At 37.5% G+C, this 24,243-nt stretch overlaps 1 protein-coding gene across 8 annotated transcripts in view; it reads left to right on the forward strand.

Moving 5' to 3' along the window:
• The window catches only part of BICRAL (BICRA like chromatin remodeling complex associated protein), a 101,796-nt gene that overhangs the window by 51,677 nt on the left and 25,876 nt on the right, over positions 1–24,243 (forward strand). For 6 of the 8 annotated variants that reach the window (XM_074236974.1, XM_074236972.1, XM_074236971.1 and 3 more), the window contains 4 exons: positions 15,693–15,738; positions 16,356–16,404; positions 16,494–16,562; positions 19,354–21,036. In XM_074236974.1, coding sequence (XP_074093075.1) covers positions 15,698–15,738; positions 16,356–16,404; positions 16,494–16,562; positions 19,354–21,036 — 1,842 coding nt within the window. In that variant the 5' untranslated portion in view covers positions 15,693–15,697. The other 2 variants (XM_074236978.1, XM_074236976.1) reach the window with 2 other exon arrangements.

The raw sequence follows: 24,243 nt of genomic DNA on the forward strand, positions 1-24,243 counted from the left end.
CACACAGAAGAGGGAAAGAGCTTCTGGAAAGTCTTGCTTTTCACACTGCTTTCTTAGCTCACCTGCTAGCTAGAAAAATTTTAAAAAATTATCAGGCAGAGTTAAAACAATTAGCTGATCAGCAACTGAAGAAAAGCAGCAATAGTAATGGGAATTTAGCAAAGTGAAGAAGGAAAGTAAGGACACTTGCAAGATTGTTGCAGCAGCAGCCACAAGAGCAATATAGTTCAAAAGAGAATAGCATAGGGGGAGTGTAGGAGCAGAAAGAAAGGTAATGAAGTGAGTTAGTAGTACAGATCAAGAGAAGCCTTTAATTTCAGATCTTGAAGAGGGATTTAGAGGAGTTTCATCTATTGAGTTTTCCTTTAAAGATCTATTGACCAAGGGGAGGCTAGGTGGCCAGTGTATAGAGCACTGGCTCTGGAGTCAGGAGTACCTGAGTTCAAATCCAGCCTCAGACACTGAATAATTACCTAGCTGTGTGGCCTTAGGCAAGCCACTTAATGCCATTTGCCTTGTAAAAACCTAAAAAAAAAAAAAAAAAGATCTATTGACCACAAAATAAATATGAAGGATGTCTTCCTGTATCTTCTAACTTGGTTGTATCTTCACTGAGTCAGTCTGTGAAAAATACTTGCCTTCTAACTTGTCTGTAATTAGCTTGGATAGTGATGGCCATTAACAGCAGCACTTTTATATACATTTTTCCCTAACCAGATGAAAGTGACCCACAGTCAAAGTTAGTTTTGAGGCCACTCTGCAAAGGGAAGGGAATTCAAAGACTGGTTGACAACTTCTTTGAGTATATTTACAGAGCATTTCAGTGTCAAATAGAAATGAATCCCTGAAGCTGCATACTGATGTTAGAAAACCACAAATATCAATCTCCTCATTTTACATGTATTTATATGGAGATTTTCTTACTAAAATAAGGGCCACCTTGTCTTCTCATACTAGTTACAAACCCTAAATTACTTCTCTTTCCTAGTGATCTCCACAGAATTGCTGAGGCTGGATTAATTTGCACACTCCTCCCTTACTTAAATTCAGTTCACTTGCATGCTTCAGCATCACCTCCCTGATGTCATGGTCCTCTTCATGAATGAAGAACAAACAAATCTCTCTTATTTTTTGTTGAGGAAAATAAAACTTCTCAACTACAGTTTAGATGATCAGATGCCATTCAAATAGGTTTTGTGTGTGTGTGTGTGAATTTAAAAGGAAAATTATTAACTATGAATTTTTTTAAAAGAACCCCCAAAAGAAAACTTATAAAAAGAAAGCTAAAAAATTGGATGAGAAAGGGTAGCATATCCTCCAGTGGGATCACTTGTAAAAATTATTAATTCTTGAGCCACTTAAAACTAGTCATCTTTTTGTACTCTTCATTTTTAGTAATGCCATGCTACCCTACTCCTGTTTAATCTGATAATCCAGTGGTAGATACCCTAAAAGGGTAGATACCCTACTTCTCTTTCTTAAAAAATATTTTGTTTTTCCAACTACATACAATGGTAGTTTTTACCAATCTTTTTTTTTGCAAGGTTTTGAGTTTTTTTCTTCCTTCCTGCCTTCCCCCCCACCCCGTGACAGAAAGCAATCTGAAATAGATTGTTTATAGCCATCCTAAACATGCATTGATATTGAACATGTTGTGAGAGAAGAATCAGATCCAAATAGAAGAAAGAAAACAGAAAAAATGACAAATACATAAGACAACTTTTAAACAATAAGCTTTGGTCTTCATTTAAACTCTACAGTTCCTTCTTTGAATATGGATGGTGTTCTCCATCACAAATCTTTTAAAATTATCTTTATTATTTATTATTATACTGCTGAAATGAACAAGTCCATCATGATTGATCATGATCCCATGATATTGTTAGTGTATATAATATTCTTCTGGTTCTGCTCATTTCAGTTAGCATCAATTCATGCAAGTGTTTCCAGGCTTTTCTGAAATCCTGTCCCTCATAATTTCGTAGTGTTCCATCACATGCATATACCACAATTTGTTTAGCCATCCCCCTTTTGTTGGACATCCTCCCCTTCAGTTTCCAATTCTTTGCCCTATGAAGAGTGCTATGAATATTTTTGTACATGTGGGATTTTTAACCCTTTTCATGATCTCTTCAGCATTCAGACCCATTAGTGATACTGCTGGATCCCTATTTCTCTTAGAAACTTCCCATGCTACATTTTGACCTTTTTGTATCATGATTTAATGTATCTATTTACTATTTTTAGTTGAATTATATTCGATCTATGTTGTTTTAATAGTACTTGAACATAAATATAACAGAAATATTACCCACCATTTGTAGTTTTATAATTTTACCAAACACTTATTCACAAACAGATGCTTACATTAGGAAAAATTTTTCCTCCAGCTTTACATACAAAGAAACTAGGCATAAGAAATCACATTAGGAGGGGGCAGCTAGGTGGTACAGTAGATAGAGCACCAGCCCTGGAGTCAGGAGGATCTGAGTTCAAATGCGATCTCACACACTTACTAATTTCCTAGCTGTGTGACCTTGGGCAAGTCACTTAACCCCATTGCCTTGGAAAAAAATCAAATTACTTATTTAAGTCACAAGACAGCATCAATGCAGGAGTTAATAAGTTTATTTTACTGTATTTTTGATTATCCAGAGTATTTTCTTGCTTTTAAGAACTATGTATTCTTAGTTTGAAGATCTAATTATACATAAAAATTTAGAAAAATCAATCTTTAAAACCTGTATTCCATTTCTTTTTTTTTCTTTATTTTTTGTAGGGCAATGGGGTTAAGTGATTTGCCCCAAGATCACACAGCTAGGTAATTATTAAATGTTTGATGTCACATTTGAACTCAGGTCCTCCTGACTCCAGGGTTAATGCTCTATGTACTACACCACCTAGCTGCCCCCTAGTATTCCATTTCTTGATTTGTTTGTAATTCATTGTATAAGTCTTGAGCAAATTATCTAACCTCCCCAAGACCTTAATTACTTTATCTGTAAAAATTCAGACAATATTTACTGTCTTTTCTACTTGATAAAGATATCTTAGGGGTGGATAGGTGGCGTAGTAGATAAAGCACCCGTCTTGGAGTCAGGAGTACCTGGGTTCAAATCCGGTCTCAGACACTTAATAATTAATTACCTAGCTGTGTGGCCTTGGGCAAGTTAACTCCATTTGCCTTGCAAAAACCTTAAAAAAAAAAGATGTCTTGAGGCTAAAAATATGATTAATATAAAATACTGAATTCTTAGGAGAGTAGCAATATACAAATCCAAAGTATTGATAATTGTACTTTATTAGCAACTTGGAAATGAAAATTGCACTCATATTTTAAGTCAGATCCCTTTAGTTCATTAGGATTGAAAGCTTCTCTGACAGCCTATTGTCTCTTTTTTTACCATGTTATGTAGAGTTTTGAGAAACAAAAAAGTTACTAACCTGATAGATGAGGAGTTAGGACATAATATAGGAAATCCATAGATGGGGAAGCTCCCTTTCCAATACAAATTTTTCTTCCATATTATATAATTGCTTAGAATATTATTAAATGACTTGAGGGTCGCCATGGTCAATTTTCTATCACAAGTGGGACTTCCTGGCTCTTGACACCAACTTTGTATTTAATCTGCTATTTTACAAGTGAGGAATAGTTTGATAAAGTATGTCCTGTTCTTGTGAAGAAGAGATGTGAAGTGCATGATTACATAATTAGATAGATTCAAAATTATTTGGTTGATTAAAACTCAGTAGTTATTAATGGATCACTGTCAATATGACAAGAAGTCTTCAATGAAGACCCTTAACAATCTGGTCTTGAGTCTTGCTATTTGACATTTTGACACTGATTTGAAGAGAGATTTAAATGAGTGTTCATCTACTTTGCAGGTGTCATTACATTTAAAGAGATGATAGCTTGTTTGCTGAAAGAGAGGATCAGGAGTCAAAAAAATCTCAGTGGATTTAAGATGACATTTAGTAGGGATGAGTGTAAAGCGATAGACTAAGGTTCAAAAAATCAACTTCAAGGATAAATTCAGGAAGGGCAGTTAGGCAGCAGTTAGTCTGAAAATCATCTAAGACTGCAAGCTCAGTATGAATTAGCATAATCATTGTGGCAGTCAAAAGTTTCTGTGGTCTTGGGCTACAGTGAGTGTCTTGACGTTCAGGAATGAGGAGATGATCATACAATTTGAACTTGTATGTATGTAGACCTTGTATGGAGATTTCAGTTCTGTCCAGAGAAGAACAAGAAAGGTGATGAAGGGCTCCTTGAAACCATGTTTTAGGAAGGTCAGGGGAAGAAACTAGAAATGTGTAGCTCAAAAAAGGAAGGTTCACTAGAGAGATCATAGCTATTTTAAAGTTCCTGAAGTGTTGTCATGTGAAAGAAATATTCGACTTATTCTATAAGAGAAAAATCTTGAGCAGTGGGTGGAAGTTTCAAAGATGCTTGATGTTAAGAAAAACTTCGAAGTAATTAGAGCTGTCCAAAAATTGAACTACCTCAGGAGGTGGTAAGTTTCTGTCACTTGCCAGATATGTTATAGTGGGAGATGCCTTTGGGGTTAAAAGACTTGGACTTGCTGGCCACCAGAGTCTCTTCTCATAGAATGCTGGGATTTTGTGAATTCAGTTAAAACAGCATGGATTTCCTCTGAGGGTTTTATTTTTGAGTAAAGAACTAAGGGGCCATCCCTAAGCTATTATCTGTATTCAACTCAGATTTCCCCCATGGCCAGTCTCACTTTTTGAGACCTGGATTTCCCCATTCAACTTTGAGCCAAATTGACAAATAGAGATTAAAGACTGAAGCATCATGAAGATACTCATACCATGACCTTTTATTATTAATTTCTTTATGCTTGACACTGGAAATAAAAAGGCAGTTATCTCTCCTTGGCCAAAGGGGTTCATATTCTGTTATTGGAAACTGTAGCACTACTACCCGCTTTCAAAAATATTAAAGCTTAAACTAAAATATTAAAAATATTAAAGCTTTTGGAGCACCCAGTACATATATTGGTTCAAAACTATTTTGCTAGGCAATTGGTAAAATTGGGACCAAAAGCAGGCTACTCTGCACTTTTTCAGTTTATCAATTGCTGACAGAAAGGCTGTGTCCCTTAATTTTTATATTATGGAACTATAAAAGATATTGTAGAGATTTTTTGGCATACCTCCAGTTTTAATTTGTTCATACAAGTCTTCCATATCACTCTGAATTCATATTATTCATTCCTTATAGCACAGCAACATTTTAAGAAAATAATTATTTCATTATGAATCTCTCACTGCCTAAATTCTTCAGATGAAAGCTTGATTTTTGGTGAAGATACAGATCTTTTTTAGCTATAGGTCAGCCTAGTTATTAGCTCTAATTGTTTCCATTTCTGATTCTAAAAGTTTGACATGTATTGAGGAAGGACAGAAAAATGTGTTTCAGTAGATTACCTATAGTTTCTCTGGTTTGAGAGAAAAGGTAATTAAAGATTTATCTAATCATTTAGTCATTCAGCAATCATGTATTTATTGTGTTAGCCAAGAGGGATATACAAAGTTAAATGAAATATTACTCCCAAGATCTTAGAAAGAAATTCAGCCAGTCAAAATTTATTAAATCTCTACTGCATGCTATAATATACCATGCTATCTAGGTAGGAGGAATAAAGAGAGAAAAGAAAAAAGTCTTGCCTTTAAGGAACTTATATTCTATTTGGAGGTACAGTCATTTTTCACAGATAAATATAGGCTATATGAAAATTTTATTAGAAGCAGGTAGAGGTAATAAAATGGATAGAATGCTAGACCACCAGTAAGAAAAACCCACTTTCAAATTCAGCTTTGGAGATTTAGTAGCCCTGTAACCCTGGACAGGCCACTTAATCATTATCTGGCTCAGTTTCTTCAATTGTAAAATTAGGATACTAATAGTACCTACCTCCCTCACACTCCTTGTTTTATTAAATAAGATAATTTGTAAGGCACTTTTGAAAACCTTAAAGCTCCTTGTAAAAATTAGTTATCATTATTATATTAAATATATTGCGATTGATGGCATTATTTTAATAGTAAGGATGTGCAGAGACCTGGGGTGAGAGAAAAAAATGCTTAGTTCAGAAAATAGCATGTAGGTCATTTGATCAAGGAAGAGCATATTTGCACTTTATCCTCATTCTGTCATATTCTAATTTGCCATGCTGCCTTTTCTCTCCCTCTTTTCCATAGCTTTCTAAGGACTTACCCTTCCTCCACTTTTCTGACCAAAACACATCCCTTGGTCACACCTTCCTATTAGTTTTATCTCTGCCTTTAGAAAATATATTCTGTGAGGGCATAGATTGTCACAATTTTGTACCTTAGTACCTAGCACAGTGTTGATGCAGGTTGGAATACTTTCCATGCCTTCATTCTTTGAGATTATTGATTATGGGGGGGGGATATCAGCATATAAACTGAAGTCTTAAATTATAAGAATAGAGAGTTTGGGATATAAAGGTAGAAAAAGAGGGAGAATGCCCAGGGAGTAGATTTAACTTTCATTGGATCTAGGTAGTGCTATATATTTGGTTAGAGAGTTGATGTTTATCCTTTGTTCTCAAAAAAAGGACCAATGACATCATCACAGGGATGGGGGTGGACTTGTCTTGACTTGAACCAGAGGGTACCAAATGAAACATGTTTATATCATTCCTCCTCAACTACACACAGTGTCTGGGAGCATTAAGAAAAAGTACATCTGTGCCAAAGAGTGGGGCCAAGATTGCAGGATTTAGATATATGACTGCAAGTTGATGGAGGCAGTGGGAGAAGAACAGGTCTCATACAAAGTATAGTATAGTTTATGCTTTCAGGCTGGGTTTTTGTTTGTTTTTTTTTTGCAAGGCAGTAGGGTTAAGTGGCTTGCCCAAGGCCACACAGGTAGGTAATAAATGTCTGAGGTCAGATTTGAACTCAGGTACTCCTGACTCCAGGGCCAGTGCTCTATCCACTGTGCCACCTAGCTGCCCCTTCAGGCTGTTTTTAACAAGGGAAAGGGAGAGTTGAATTGAGTAATAATGCCAAAGGTAGGGTTGGCACGAATAGGCCTAAGGAATTGGGAAGGAGTCTTGATGCAGACAACCTATGGCTCTGAATCACTGGCATTCTTAATATTTTCACACAACAGTAGATTGTTGTATCCTCTCTAGGAGCAATGATAATATTGATTTGATTATTATTTTCTGAACAAGAGGTGAGACAGAGTAAAGGGAGGACAGAATTATTTAAAAATCAGCAGGTCCCCAGACTTTAGCACAGTGCTCCACAGAGTCAGTGCTTCATTGAATCAATGAGAGTTTATTAAGCACTTAATCCACATTGGAGCTGGGAATAAAAAGAAAGACAAGGGGAGTGTTTGCCCTGTGGGAGCTTATGTTCAAATGAGGAAACAGCACATGCTGATCCAGAGCATACTAGAGAAAAACAATCCTGGCAAGATCATGAAGTACATTGAGGAGAGTAGAATCTGAGAAGATGAGAAAAGGAGAGGGCCAGGGTGTGAAAAGCTTTCAATACCAAACACCGGACTTTATATTTGATCATAGAAGTAATACTGGCAATTTTTTTTTAGCAGAAGGATGGATATTCTTAGACCTGTGATTTAGGAAAATTATACTTTGGTAGATGAGAATAGAGTTGGTAAGATTTGTGGCTTAGAGATCAGTTAGTCTATAGTCTTACAATAGTCCATGTAAAATACTATGGTAGTTTTGTGAGAAGACGATGTGTATGTGAGATGCTATAGAGAACTTAATTGTAAGATCTGGTAACCAAATTGAATTGAGCAAAAGAGAGGAGGCAAGGATAACTCTTGAGGTCACAAACCTGGGTTACTGGTAGTGGTAATAAGATAGTGGTAATAAGTTCAAAAGAGGGGAAAATATCATTTTGTTTTGGACATGTTGAATTTGAGATGCCTTTGGGATATCCAGTTGGAAATGTCCAGCAGGTGATGATATGGAACTAGAGCCCAGGAGAGAAACCAAGGCGGAATAAAAAAGACCTAGGAATCATCTGCATAGAGATAATAATTGAACCCATGGGAGCCAAAGAACTCATCTAGTGGAAGAAAATGGAAAAGAGAGTCCAGGACAGAGCCTTTGGGGGAATATGAAATAAAAGAAGACTTAACCAAAAAAAAAAAAAAAAAAAAAACAGGAGCTGTCAGGTAGAAAAAGAGCCTAGGAAAGTCCTAAGAGGAGAGTTTTCACATCTCTACCTTGATTATTGTTTTTTTGTTCTGGAGATGCTGGCAGTGCCTGGTTGAGGTGAAAGTTTATTTAACCTTAGCCCACAACCTGAGTAATTCTGCCCCAGGGAGAATCCTAAAATGGATCCCTACCCCATGCCTTCAGGCACTATTACACTTATTTAAAATTTTACATAACCAAGGGCCTGAGCTAGATGATCTAACTCAGTCTAACAGTTGATAACTGAGCAGACCCTGGTAAATTTATTTTTTATATACTTAAACATGCATACAATGTCAGGTATTTAATTTTTTTTTTTTTTTGCAAGGCAATGGGGTTAAGTGGCTTGTCCAAGGCCGCACAGCTAGGTAATTATTTAAGTCTCTGAGGCCGGATTTGAACTCGGTATTCCTGACTCCAGTGCCGGTGCTCTATCCACTGTGCCCCTAGCCGCCCAATTTTAAATTATTTCTTTCAGGTTATCACACATACCCCATACACCCCAGAAAAGCAAACCTAGGTTTATCTATCAATCTTTCAACAGCATTTATTAAATTTCTACTACATGCCAGATGCCAGGACTACAAGGACAAAAATGAGTTATATCCTAGAAGTCTGTACAAAATATGTGTGTATATAGCCACAGAGAAGTTGTCACCAATCCAAGGTCACACATAGCTTTAAGTGGCAGAGCCAAGATTTGATCCTATGACTCTAAATGTTACATTAGGAAGATAGTTGAAACACTATTAACACAAGTCATCTTAAATTGGATTATGTTATCCATATACCACATTCTTCAGTTTTAAAAAAGTGGCCTCCTAAAAACCTCCGGTATAGTCTACTTTGACAATCATATCTTTTAAGAAATAAAGATAAAGGGCGGCTAGGTGGCGCAGTGGATAGAGCACCGGCCTTGGAGTCAGGAGTACCTGGGTTCAGATCCAACCTCAGACACTTAGTAATTACCTAGCCGTATGGTCTTGGGCAAGCCACTTAACCCCATTGCCTTGAAAAATCTAAAAAAAAAAAAAAAAAAAAAAGAAATAAAGATAAAGTCTACTGAAAGGAAGAATTCCATATTCTTATAGGCAGATAAACAAGCGAAGACAGGCCACTTTTTATTTATTTTATGTACTATACTCACTACTGGCAGAATGCTTCAGTGCATATCCCCTTTGCCAACTGAATTAACAGATATTTATATATATAAATATATATATATATATATTTTTTTTTTTTTTTTTGCAAGGCAGTGGGGTTAAGTGGCTTGCCCAGGGCCACACGGCTAGATAATTACTAAGTGTCTGAGGCTGGATCTGAACTCAGTATTCCTGACTCCAAGGCCGGTGCTCTATCCACTGAGCCACCTAGCCACCTCACAGATATACTTTTAAAAGCTGGAATTCACCATTGTACCTTTTGTACTTTAATAATATCACATTACTCCACCTCAGATAACCTAAGCTTCAACCAAATAGTACAATGCTTTCCATCTCCAAGCCTTCAGTCAAATTATTTCCCCCTCTTCTACCTTCTCTTAAACAGCCTAGCTATCCCTCTTACTGTAAAGCTTTCTGTGATCCCCTGAAACTGGTATTCTCTCATAGTACTTTGTATCCATATGTACTTAATCTAATTTGTATTATTTTATCTGGGCACATTCTTTATCAATAAATTGTAAGATCTTTGAAAGGAGCATGATATAGTAAAAGGAAGACCAGACTTCAATCAATCAACAAGCATTTATTAATCTAATCACCTGCCATGTGTCAGCACTCTGCTAGGCGCTGGAGATATATAACAAAAGTTAAAACAGTACTCTCAGGAAGCTTACATTCATTTAGTGATTTTAGTTCCCATGGTTTCAATTATTGTGTCCATGCGGATGACTCTTAAGATCTACTTGTCCATTCCTAACCCTCTCATATCCAATTGCCTAGTAGTTACCTCAAAATAGTTGGCTCATAAACATTTTAAAACCAAGCAAGTCCAAAAATGAACTCTTTTTTTTTCTACTTCCAAAACCTATGAATCCTCTTAATTTCCCTATTACAGTTTAGGCTACCACTGTCCTTTCAATTATCCAGGTTCCTAACCAAGTTGTCATTCCTGACTCTTCACTCTATCACCCCCATATAGTTGTCAAGCCCTGTCTCTTATAACATCTCATATATATATATATGTATATATATGTATACATATATATATATATATATGTATATATCCCCTTCCCTACTCTGTCATTGATGCAGGTCTTCAGCACCTCATACTACTGCTGGTTAGTCTCACCTCCAATCTCTCCCTACTCCATAGGTTGATATCCCTTTCCTAGGCAATAACTAGCAGCTCCCTTTTACTTCCAGAATCAACTATAAAATCTCTAATAACTTTGCTTCTACCTTTCTGGTCTTAAGCCTTCCTTACCTCCCCATACTCTGTAATCCAGTTGCTGTTCCTTGTACATTTCCCCTCTATGGGCATTTTCACTGGCTGAAAAGCTCTTCCTCCTCATCTTCACCTCTTTTAGCTTCCTTCAAATCTCAGCTGGTCTCACCTTCTGCAAGAAGCCTTTTCTAATCCTTAGTGCCTGCCCTCTGAAATTATTTTCAGTTTATCTTGTTTATTGCTTGTTTGTAAATATTTACATATTTTCACTATACCTTGAGCTTTTTTTTTTTTTTGTCTTTGGTAATCCCAAGGGTCAACACAATGTTTGGCTACTTAAGACACTTCAGAAGTGCTTCTTGACTTGATCTGACTTGGTTATAAGCTCCATTACCTCGTTTCTAAACTATTCCATTAGTTAGTTGGTATCCCTGTCTCTCGACCTCTAATTTATTCTCTACTCAGCAGCCTGTGATCTTCCTAAAATACATTACTTAGGGTGGCTAGGTGGCACAGTGGATAGAGCACTGGCCTTGGAGTTAGGAGTACCTGAGTTCAAATCTGGCCTCAGACACTTGATAATTACCTAGCTGTGTGGCCTTGGGCAAGCCACTTAACCCCATTGCCTTGCAAAAACTACAAAAAAAAAAAAATCTAAAATACATTACTTATCTGACCCTGTAGCTTGTCTGATTAATAGCTTCAGTAATTCCCTATTGCCTCTAGGTTCAAATATGAGAACACCTGATTTTGAAGATTTTCTACTTCTTCCTGTCTCTTTTTCCTGTACTTTACTCTTCTCCATTTACTTTTATGATCCATTGACACTGACCTATATATTATACAACACTCCACTGCAGTTTCACTAGCTGTCATTTCTGCCTGTGTACTTTGCCTTCCCACTTCTGCCTTCTGGTTTCCCTGCCTTCAGGACATAGTTTAGATACCACTTTCTGCTAAAGACCTTTCCAATTCTTCCAGCTATCACTAGTGTCTTCTTTCTAAGACTATCTACCATTTTCCTAGTATATATCTTATATGGACCTAGTTGCATGTTATCTGTAAGAGCTTTATGAGAATTGGGGTCGTATTTATTCTTTTCTTTGATCCCCAGTATTTTGAACAATGACAAGATATGTGATAGGATACTTAATGCTTATTGACTGCCTGAAGTACTGCCAAGCTGAAAAGGTTTCATTGCAGACTTAGTGATGAACTCTCCTGTGACGATCAGCCTAAGTTTGAAGCAACAGATTCAGCAAACATATATTCAGTTGTCTACCAGGTGCCTATCATTGTACTGTTCTCTGGGGATATAAAGACAAAAACAACATAACCCCTGACCTCCAGGAACTTCCATTGTAGACTATGAAGTAATAAAAGTTTTTTCAACCATACCATTAAGATTATTTAGATAGGCAGAGGAAGCTCTCAACAGTGAATTCAGAGGTCCATTAAGTATTGAGGAAAATAGAGCTGGCATAAAATGATGGAATTTAGGGCTGGCAGGAGGCTTAAGAGACTGGCAAGTCCAGCCCTCTGCTTTACAAATGAAGAAACTGGGGCCACATAGGTGAAAACACTTTGCCAGTAGGAACTCTTTCCCCCTCCCCCCCAAAGAATCTCACTTTTCACTTTTGTTTCTTGGGATGTTGAGTCTTGGGTTTTCCTTCACTTCTGTGAGTCATTGGCCAATGTGCTTAACCTGGGCTCAGAAACATGGGACCAAACCCTTATGTATTCAAAAACATTTAGAGCAGCTCTTTTTTAGACACAATTAGAAACAGGAGTAGGTTGGGGGAAGGAGGGGAAAGGGGGCTCTATTATTTGAAGGAATGGTTATATAAATTATTTTATTTGTATGTGATGAAATACTATTGTGCTGTAAAAAAATAATGAAGGAACCAGAAATAGCTAGGAAACTTGTTCGAATTAAAGCAGAGGGAACAATTTATTTTAGTGTGACTATAAAGTGATGAAAAATAGGTTCTACAAAGATAACAATATTGTAAAGACAAATAACTTTGAAAGGATTAGGAATCAATGCATTATCTGATTATTCCAGAGAACATGATAAAACATGCTACCTGCTTCCTGTACTCAAAAGTAAAGATTAAGACGTGTTTGTGTGTGTGTGTGTGTGTGTGTGTGTGTGTGTGTGTGTGTGTGTATGTGTGTGACATGACCAGTGCAGGAATTTGTTTTGCTTAATTATATATGTTTGTAACAGGGGTTTTGGTTTTCTTTCTCATAGGAGGAGAAAGGATGGGAGGGGGGAAAAGGCAGATTTTAAGTGATTTTTTTAAAGGTAAAATTTAATTTAAAAACAAACATGAATCAAAATACAGATTCCAAGGTTAACTATTTTAGGAATCTCTTTTTAAAAAAAATAGTGGAGAGGAATGTGCTGTTAAATAGAAGTTTCCCTAAAGATACCAAAGGGTATTTATTGGCTCTTTAAAAATGGAATTCTGAATGTGCTATTGAGTATGAAGACCATAGCATAGCATTCTACTCATTTGAGAGTAAGAGGCAGATATGTCTGGTAGGTCTCTGAAACCTTTAGAGAATGGATATTTACCAGGAATAGTCTTTCCAGCAGTTTTATTTGGAATGACAGGGAAGGCAGGTAGAGGTGACTTTTAGTTCCATCTGATAATGATTAAATTGGCTGCTGACTGCTTTGTCTAGTAAGTGGGAAAGCTCTTGGTATCTGACAGGGCTTTTTCCAGAAGCTGAGAAGTCTTTTTCATCTCGAAAAGGCACTTAAGGCTCTTTGGCCTTTAAGTCATTCTTACCACTTTGGCATAACTAGAGAGGAATAAGAAATGGAGGTGGGGGGAGGGTTGAGGTTTACAAAACTGTTTTAAAATGATTTATATTAGCGTAATTTTTCTTAGTAAGTTTGTATCCTGGGTTTACTAGTTAAATTAGACATTAAACCCATATTCTCACTGTCAACAGGAAAGGAGAGAGAGAAAACTGTGGAACTTAAAAGTCTTACAAAAAATGAATGCTTTAGACTCTTTGCATGTAGTTGGAAAAATAAATTTATAAGAATAATTAGACAATACAGGAAAATCTAATTTTATAGAATCATAGGATTGAGAGCTTAGTGGGATCCTATAAGTTATGATGTTTGACCTGTATATTTTTGTAGATAAGGAAACAGGCTTAAAGTTAAGTGACGTTAAGATCAAATAGTTAATAAGGAGTAGAGTCAGGAAATTAAAACCAAGTCTTCTGACTCTATATAGCCATTTCTTTCCCTGTTATATTGACCTGCCATTTAAATTTTTGGAAGTGATAAGAGGGACACTGTGAAGATAAGATCATGTCTCATATGCCATCTGGGCTTTATCAGTTTGGCTATCTCTTCTTGAATTAAGTGGGAGGCATTACTTATCCAGTGGTATAGTAAAACTTTATACTCTCCAGCTATCTTTAAAATGGGGTCCTATTTCAGGAATAAGATTAACAAGGATCCTGAAAAATATCTCTGGATATATAGGAAATTGACTCAAAAATATCTCTGCCTAATTATTGAAGTCAGAGAATTTGGTTTTTCTTTTTCCTAATCTTGCCTTCAGAATCTGTCACATTTATCAACATGAAGTGGTGTGCCTGCATGTCTGAAACCCTGTAAGCAGACTCTGCCTTAGCTTTCCTGCTCAGTGTCCACTACTAGCTGGTGTCCATCATTTCTCCCACTTTTTCCAAGTTACCTTACTGTGTACTTGGAGAGAAGAAGAAACCCAAACTCATACTCCGAGCCCTTGGATCTCTCAGTAGCAACATTACCTACCTCCATCTGGATAGGAAGCAGCCCCTAGAGACACACTCACCCCTTGAGGGTTGTGCTTTGGGAAGCTCTGTGAGTCTTGTGCAGGAATGAGCTGGGATTTCTGCGCTTCGCCTCTCCTGGAAAGAGAGGATGCAGGGGACCTAGGGACAAGGTTTAAGCTGCTGGGAAGTTGTTTTTGACTCCAAAAAGTCCAATCTGAATCCTATTGCCCAGGAGGCCTCCTTAGCATGGCACTCCTGCCTAACTGCCATTCACAACTGTCCTTTCCAACTGCCACAGAACCTTTGCCTCTGGATTCTGTGATGTAAATTATTCTATGCGCTGCTTGAAATGGGCACAGAGCGCTGTTGCCACGTGTGCAAGTGTTAGTGTAAGTTTACAAGATCTGGGGCTGGGGGGTGGGGAGGTTTGGAGTTAAACACTTTTCATCATTTTAACTAAAGCACAATAATTTGATCATCTGATCTCGACAGGTGACTTTTAGCTCAGGCTTTAAATATTTAGGGGAAATGGTGGTATCTTCCCAGAGATTTGTTTTTTCCCCACACACATTTACACATACCCAATACCAGGATTTATGTCCCAGAACATGGATTGGATGGAATTGAAGACTTGGCAACACTGTTGTGAGGGACAGATGATCAAAATATGGGACCGAGCTTCCTGTAGCTGCTTCGGGTTTGGGGATGTCTGTGCTCTTTCTCCCTTGCTCTTGAAATCTATCGGAATATGGTGAGGATGAGCTATTATTCCCTGTTTTCCTTAAGAAAGTAAGGAAAGGGGTCACGATTCAGCATGTGCAAAAATGCTCTAACCCAAGATGAAAGGGTCATTTTTATCCATAAGTCCATAAGACTTCCTTCTAAAAGGAGTTGTCTTCTATCAGGGATCATTGTAGGAAAGTGCAGTTTAGGCTTACCAGCCTTTGAGTTGAGTTCTTTGTCTCTCTTACTTCAGCAGGGGATGGACCATCTCCAACCATCTTTCATTTAGCTTAAACTCTTTATTACTATATGTTGATTTAACAATATTCTTAATTCTTAATTAAATGATTTAAATAAAACATTTTCTGTAATACTTTATTATTATTATTGAATTAGATGATTAAAATCTTATTTAAATATTCCCAACCTTATAAGCTGGGTAAAAAAAATCTCATGAATGGGAAGTTTTAGGAAAGCATATTTTGCATGTTAAAACTGCCTTGATATTGCTGCCTTTAATTTGATTTTGATAAAACATCAGCCCTTTCCTTTTTGTTGTAGTTGTCATGGATGATGATGATGACTCGTGTCTCCTTGATCTTATTGGGTAAGCTTCCCATTTAGAAATTAGTAAAACACAGCTTGTTGTGTATTACAACATGCTAGGTGGCGCAGTGGCTGGAGCACTGGCCTTGGAATCAGGAGGATGGGAGTTTGAATCCAGCCTCTGACACTTACTAGCTATGTAACCTTGGGCAAGGTACTTAACCCTGATTGCCTCTCATCCAGGACCATCTCCAGTCATCCTGATTCATATCTGGTCACTGGACCCAGATGGTCCTGGAGGAGAAAGTGAGGTTGATGACTTAGCACAGCACTCAAATCCAATCCATGTGCTTGTTATGGCATCACCTCCCTATTATTGTAGTCTTTTTTTGAAAATGAAGGACAAACATTACAACATGCTGGATGCTTTAAATGTTAAATACTCTTCATGATCACTCATTTGCTGCCTTAAAGGAGGAACCAAGTAGTAGAAGAAGAAAAATTATTTTATGAAATTAAAGACACAGAATATAAGTCACATAAAGATATAAAAAGGCATTAGTGAGAAGAATGTCTTACTAAAAAATAGTTTTCTTTTTCCTAGTAAAAGTTAATCTTGAAAGACAAGTGAGTCATGTTTTATTTCATTTTTTTTCTCTTTCCTTTTTTGTTTTTTAGAGACCCACAGGCATTGAACTATTTTCTACATGGACCTAGTAGCAAATCTGTATGTATTATTTTAGAACATCAACTCACATAAACTTTGTTAATAGTTGCACTTAAAGTAACATTTTTACCAAATCTGTACCTTTTCAGAGCACTGATGACTTGACTAATGCAGGGTATTCTGCAGCCAACTCAAATTCAATTTTCGCCAACTCTAGCGTAAGTATCAAGAAATGAACAGTTCTTGAAATGCCCCATGCATGCCTATGGCAGTTAAGCTTGCCTGTTTTGCTGCCATAACAAGATTCTGAATCCTTCTTTGTGAAGTTTCTTGGAGGAAAAAAAGTTGCTGAACTGATGACCTAGAATGAGATTTCCTTAGCTTTCTAAGCTTTCAGTTTTGTCTGCCCACATGATTTGGCGCCATTGTTACTTTGGCAAGTTATAAGAAATATTTCTGAAGTCTTACTTCCATACTGCAGTTCTCTTCTTCTCCACTCCCGTCCCCCTACCCACCCAGATTCGATGCTCCTTCCACCACTGACAATTGTAACTCCTGGACACTTTAATAAGTGCATTTCATGAGTTGCCATGGCTAAAGAAAATTCATCACTTTGTGGGCAGTCTTCTGGTGGTGAAGCTCTCCACCTTTAGCTAAACTTATCCTTAAAGGAGAGAGATTCAGGCTATTTATTATATCTTGAAACTTTTTAAGCTTGTAGGTCCCTGTCTAAACCTATGTTTAGCAGAAGTCAACATCACCTTTGGCCGAATCTGGGAGTAGGGCTTAATGGAGCCTACTTTCTCATTACTGAATCCTTGATAATGGTTTTTTATTACTATTAAAATGTTAACCTTATTAATTAATTAAAATTTATTACAGATTTTAAACCAGAAATGATATATTTGAAACAGAATTTTATCAGTTTTGGATGAAACAATTACTTAGTTATTCAGGTATCCCAATAACATTTTAAGTTAATTTTCTAAGACCCTAAATTACTTAAGTTTCCCAGCTACCTTGACTCTTTCTGAGACTTGGTTACTTTATCTCTAAGATTATTACTGCAGTAGTACACCATGATTACATAGCTCTTTATATAATTGTCAGATCATGCCAATGATAAGCTTGAATAAAATAAAATTTTGCTTATGTCTGTGGGATCAGTCTTAATATGCATTAAGATCAACATTAAAGGGTATTTCACAAGCTGTTCTTATATGAATACTGTATTCACTGATTTATTCATTCATAATTTACAGAAGGAACAAATGAAATGCCAGTGTGAAATAATGGTTTTCAGTTTTCATGGAATAGACTTATATTTCCTGTCTTGAACATACTTATTTCTTATTGAACCTGTGGATTTCAGTTTTAATGATCTCAGATGAAATTTTTAGTTTTGCCCTCATGTCTCATTCACCTGTTTTTTTCTACTAAGTCTTAATGTTGTGATGGTCACTATACCTCTATTCTAAATACATCAGTTCCCCTCTGTGATTACTGGAGATTATTTTTAACTCCCCTTTTTATTTATGAACATTGGCAAGTCAGTCAGTTCCTGCTCCTTTTTCCCTTTCTGTTTCTTGACATCATCTGGTATTTACCTCTTTACTTCCTTAGCATTACTGGTCTAGGGCTGCAAAAAAGGTATAACCTTTGCTAAATAGACTCTTTGTCTTTCTATCCCTTAAAAAGCAAAGACTTATTTAAAATATCACTGGACTTCATAGCTTTATTTTTTCTTTCATTCTTTGCCTTAATTTTGTAATTCTTATAATTCTTGGCTGTCTTAACAATTACAGCTAAAAAAATAATATTATAATATGTTAAATTGAAAAGTGTTTTAAAGTCATTTTTATATGTCTCCAAAGAAGCTTCACCCCTTAAAAGCATATACTGTCTTGTTTTTTTTTATATCTTTGTCACACAGTGGACATATGGTAAATGATAAGACTCTTATTTTTGAATAATACTAAAATGGGGGGATGGCTAGGTGGCACAGTGGATAGAGCACCGACCCTGGAGTCAGGAATACCTGAGTTCAAATCTGGCCTCAGACACTTAATAATTACCTAGTTGTGTGGCCTTGAGCAAGCCACTTAATCCCATTGCCTTGCAAAAACCTAAAAAAAAATAAATACTAAAATGGGTACTTAGGTAGCTTTTGAAAATCTCAAAAAATTAAAAATTTTCAAGCAGCCAAAAGACCATTAACTCACTTTTTTGAGAGAAGTTGATTCCCATCTAAACAAGACTTTTCTGAAGTAGAGTGGGGTTAAGGTATATTCTTCCATTACCAGTGATCCTGGGGAGCTAGATTGACCTGTATCTGAGAAAGTCTGGGAGACTGGAATTTCTGGGCGGCTCCCCTTGGGTCATTATTTGTGGTAGGTCTACTTTGATCTGCAGAACAGCTACTGGGAGCTCCCAGGATTAATTGCTTCCCATGGCTTAGGATTGATGATTACTTTTGGCTGGTGAACACCATGTGCAGGTCAGGAATGGACCAACCTTAGATTTGTAGCAATTTGATCAACTACTTTGTGTGTTTGCCTTAAAAAAAAAATGGAGATAAGAAAGCCATGAGTTAGTTTGTACTGTATAAAGTTTATTTCATTTTAACAATCCAAAGAGTCAGAAAGTATATGAATACAGCATTTTAGATAGCATTGCCATAGAAATTAAGCAGCACAATTTCAGAACTCAACAACTTAGCCTTAGTTCTTTGTAAAATTGAACAGTTATTTATTCATTCAAATACATGTAACAGTAAAATGTTTTTGTATACTTACTCTAAAAGCTTAAATAATTCTTCAACTTCCAATATTTATTTTGGATATTACCTCTAAGACATCTTATATAATATACATAATTATGGTCAGTACTTAGGTATAATAGTAAAATATGGTGGCTTTTCTATGTTGTAGAGTTTGTAATTAAAATGTTTCAATATGTGAATGTGTTAAGAGTTAAAGGTGGCATGTAACATTCTCTGTGTTCTTTCAGAATGCTGATCCTAAGTCATCCCTCAAAGGTGTGAGCAGCCAGCTTGGAGAAGGTTCTAGTGATGGACTCCCACTTTCAAGTAGCCTTCAGTTTCTTGAAGATGAGCTTGAATCCTCTCCTCTTCCTGACCTCAGTGAGGACCAACCTTTTGACATTCTCCAGAAATCTTTGCAGGAGGCCAATATCACTGAACAGACTTTGGCAGAAGAAGCTTATTTGGACGCCAGTATAAGTTCTAACCAACAGTTTGCACAAGCTCCGCTTCATCCTTCTTCATCAGCATCTTTTACTCAGGCTTCTAATGTTTCTAATTACTCAGGTCAGACGCTGCAGCCTATAGGAGTGACTCACGTGCCTGTCGGAGCATCATTTGCGAGCAATACAGTGGGTGTACAGCATGGCTTCATGCAGCATGTGGGAATCAGCGTGCCCAGCCAGCATCTGTCCAACAGCAGCCAGATCAGTGGCTCTGGCCAGATACAACTCATTGGCTCATTTAGCAATCAGCCTTCCATGATGACCATTAATAACCTAGATGGGTCTCAGATCATATTGAAAGGTGGCGGGCAGCAAGCATCCACAAATATGAGCAGTGGACTCCTGGTTCATAGACAGACTCCTAATGGCAACTCATTGTTTGGAAACTCCAGTTCAAGTCCAGTAGCACAGCCTGTAACTGTTCCTTTTAACAGCACAAATTTCCAGACATCTTTACCCGTGCATAATATTATCATTCAGAGGGGCCTTGCACCAAATTCAAATAAAGTCCCAATTAATATCCAACCAAAGCCTATTCAAATGGGTCAACAAAATACATACAATGTGAACAATTTGGGAATTCAACAGCACCATGTGCAACAAGGGATTCCTTTTGCCCCTGCAAACTCACCCCAGGGCTCAGTAGTGGGTCCGCATATGTCTGTGAACATTGTGAATCAACAGAACACGAGAAAATCTGTTGCCTCACAAGCAGTAAACAGCACAGGAAGTAGTATTGTCATCCACTCTCCCATGGCACAGCCTCATGCACCCCAAAGTCAGTTCCTTATTCCCACAAGCCTGTCTGTCAACTCAAACTCAGTACACCATGTCCAGACCATCAATGGGCAACTTCTGCAGACTCAGCCTTCCCCTCTGGTGTCTGGCCAAGTGGCTTCTGAGCATGTCATGTTGAACAGGGGTTCCTCTAATATGCTTAGGACCAACCCCTCATATTCGGGGCAAATGCTAAACAACCAGAATACCGCTGTCCAACTCGTGTCTGGACAGACATTTACAGCATCTGGTAACCAAGTGATAGTGAATCACACCCCTTCTCAGATTGTTGGTGGACAGATGCCCTTGCAGCAGGCATCTCCAACAGTGTTACACTTGTCACCTGGTCAGAGCAACGTGTCTCAAGGAAGGCCAGGCTTCCCAGGACAGTCTGCTGTCACAAGTGTTTCTGCCCCTGGTCGGTTCACAGTCGTCAGCTCCTCCAACACAGCCCTTCCTAACCTTGGGTCCTCAGTCCAGTCAGCAACATCTGCAACAAACTTTAATGGAGACCAGCTTCCCCAGCCCAACCGAACTCCAGGGCCAACCAGTGTGTCTCATCGTCTTCCAGTTTCCTCATCCAAATGTACTGGTACCTTCAGTAGCACCCCAGGAGTAGGGACCCAGCCCCAGGTCTCTTTTTGCCAGGTATGAGTTACTGTCTGGTGCAGGAGATAGATAAGTGATATCTTATCTGAATGTCAGCTTGACCCTGACCTCTGTGCAGTGAATAGAATGTGACTTTGATTATTGATTCCTAGATTTTTAAAGGATTTTTTTTTTAGGTTTACATCAGTGGTGGGATTTTTGTTTTTAATTAAAATTGCTTTGTATTTAAAGTCTGGTGAAGAAATAGGAAGAGCAGAAAGAATTTTTACTATCTTTATAGCTAACCACTAAAGAGTCAAACCAAGGGAGATATTGGTATAAGAATCCAAAGATAACCAGGGGCCTTGTGATAGAACTAATCGAGTATTAAGTTCATGTTATTTATGGGTCTATTTTAGGTGATGAGAATACAAGTACAAAGAGTGAAATAATTCCTACTCACATAAAGTTTACATTAATAGGGAAGATAACAAGTACAAGCAAAAATATATACAGCCTAAGAATCATGTTAGTAAATACAAATGTATACAAAGCAGTTAAATGCAGAGTAGTTTGAAGGAAAGGAACTAGCTGCTGGGGGAGCTAAGGAAGGTTTCATGAAGAAGAGAGTGTCCAAGTTGCATCTTAAAAGAATAAAGGAGCTCTGTCAGAGATCAGAAGAGAGAACCTTAGAAGGGCACAGATGTGGTGCATGAAACGTCATGTGTGAGGAACAAGAAGTGACTTATCTGGAGTGCAGAATTTCCAGTAGGGAACAATGTACAGCGAGGCTGGAAAGATAGACTGGAGTCAGGTTGTCTAGGGCATTAAAGCTAATTAGAGGAGCTGGATTTTTATTCTCAAGGCAATGAGAAGCAACTGGAGTTTTAAGTCAAGAGTAATATGGTCAGATCTGTATTTAAGGAAAATTACTTTAGCAGCATTGAGTAAGAATGAGATGGCCTGGAGTGGGGAGTCCGGAGGCAGGAAGACTACCTGGACAGCTGTTAAAATAATCTGGAGGTGATGAGGACCTGAACTAAGGTGGTAGCAGTATAAGAGAAGGGATCAGCTGTAAGAGATGATCTGGAGATAGAAATAGCAGGATTTATCAACCAATTGGATATGTGGGATGAGAGAGAGTAGGCAGTAATGTGTTAAAGCTGATTTTACAAACCTGAGACTCCAGAAGGACAGTGCTGCCTTTGACAGAAATAAGAAAATTTAGATACTCTTTTTTTTTTTAAGGTTGTTGTTGTTTTCTTTTTTTTCAAGGCAATGGAGTTAAGTGGCTTGCCCAAGGCCACACAGCTGGGTAAGTATTTAGTGTCTGAGGCCACATTTGAACTCGGGTACTCCTGACTCCAGGGCCGGTGCTCTATCCACTGCGCCACCTAGCCACCCCAAAATAAGAAAATTTAGGAAAAGGCTCTGCCTTTGAGGGGAAGGATAGAGTTCCATTTTAGGCATGTTGAATTTGAGTTGTCTCTGGAACATTCAGTTTGAAATGTCCAATAGGCAACTGATGATTGGGAATTGAAGCAGAGTGGAGAAATGGGCTGGACATTTACCTATGATGATCATCTGCATGGAGAACATCCAACCCATGGATGCCGATCAGGTCAGGAAGAGAGTGTGTCTATAGAGAACAGGCACAGGATAGAAATGTAGGGAATTTCCACTTTAGAGAGGGGATGATGTAGGTGACAGGCAGCAAAGGAAACCAAGGAGGGATTGGTCAAGTGGGCAAAGAGGAAAGGTATGAACTGGAGGAAAGGGATGCAGAAACACTACTATTGGATTGTGTTATGAAAATGTGCCCTGGGGGCAGCTAGGTGGCACAGTGGATAGAGCACCGGCCCTGGAGTCAGGAGTACCCGAGTTCAAATACGGCCTCAGACACTTAATAATATCCTAGCTGTGTGGCCTTGGGCAAGCCACTTAACCCTATTGCCTTGCAAAAAACTAACAAAAAAAAAATTAAAAAAGAAAATGTGCCCTGACCTCTTCAAGTGCTGTGTTCTGGTGAACTCAATGCTGTAATTTAAGCCCATTTTTTCTCATTCATTAGAGACTTATAGTAAAATGCAGTGAATGATGTTATAGTAAAACTAAGAGCTGAAATGCTTAGTGACTGGAGTGTTTTAGTTACGCTAACATTTTAGTTAAGAAAAGATAACAAAAACCCTTGTTTAAAAATCTTTCCAAAATATGTTAGTCCAGTTTTCTGCCCTACCATATAGTACTTGTATGCACAAAGCAGTTGAACCTTCAATGATTGAGAATCTTGCAAAAATAATCATTCTTCTGACTCTCCATTTTCAGGGTAGGAAAAGTAAGAATTTAAATATTCCTGCTCTATGCCAAGTATAGTGTTAAGCAGAAGATCTCATTTGATCCTCACTACAATCTTTCAGAGTAGGTTGTTATTATCCCTTTTTACAATTGGAGAAACTAAGCAAACAGAGGCTAAAGAACTTGTCCCCTAACTGTGCCTCCTGGCTTCCCCAAAAGAAGTTGTTCTAAAATGTCTCTTTTACTCCCTAGTCCCAGACCTTTTAATTTTCCTGATTTCAAGACTACTAGCTATAAACCACTTTACCTAACCTATCTATGTGTCTAGCTTCTTAACCAAACCTAGTTTTTGAGGAAAGTTTTTCATTTCTAAGATAAACCCTTCTATCAGGTCCCTATATCCCCTCATTTTATGATTTATCCCTTTTCCAACATAATCAATTTCTTCCTTTTCCTGTCCCCTTCCTTTTGGCCTTCAAAAACATTTTTTTTGCCTGCACTTCCAAATTTAGATTTGTCTTCATTCCCTTTAGCTGTCAAACTTAAGAGAGAATATCCATAAAACTTGTTGCCTCCATCCTCCCTACTCATTTTCTTCTTTTAATGATTTGCATTCTGGAAAATTGCCATTGACTTTTACCCCCCTCCAAATTCAGTTGTTTTTCCTCTGTCCTTAACATCTCTATAATTTTGACACATATACCTGTATATGACATGTATCATACACACATGTGCACACACACAAATATATACTTTAGCCATTCCCTAGTCTATGAGTATTTCCTATTTCTAGTTTTTTTTCCTAGCATAAAAACTGCCACAACTTCCTTTCTACCTCTGATGACCTTAGGTTATATAAACAGTATGGTTGGTGCTATACACCATCTGCCTTTTTGAAAACATTAAATTATATAACTTTAATACATGTTCAAAACTTATCAGTGATTCTTGGAGTCAGGAGGAACTGAGTTC

Source organism: Macrotis lagotis, chromosome 5 (assembly GCF_037893015.1).
Source record: "Macrotis lagotis isolate mMagLag1 chromosome 5, bilby.v1.9.chrom.fasta, whole genome shotgun sequence".
Taxonomy (NCBI): domain Eukaryota; kingdom Metazoa; phylum Chordata; class Mammalia; order Peramelemorphia; family Peramelidae; genus Macrotis; species Macrotis lagotis.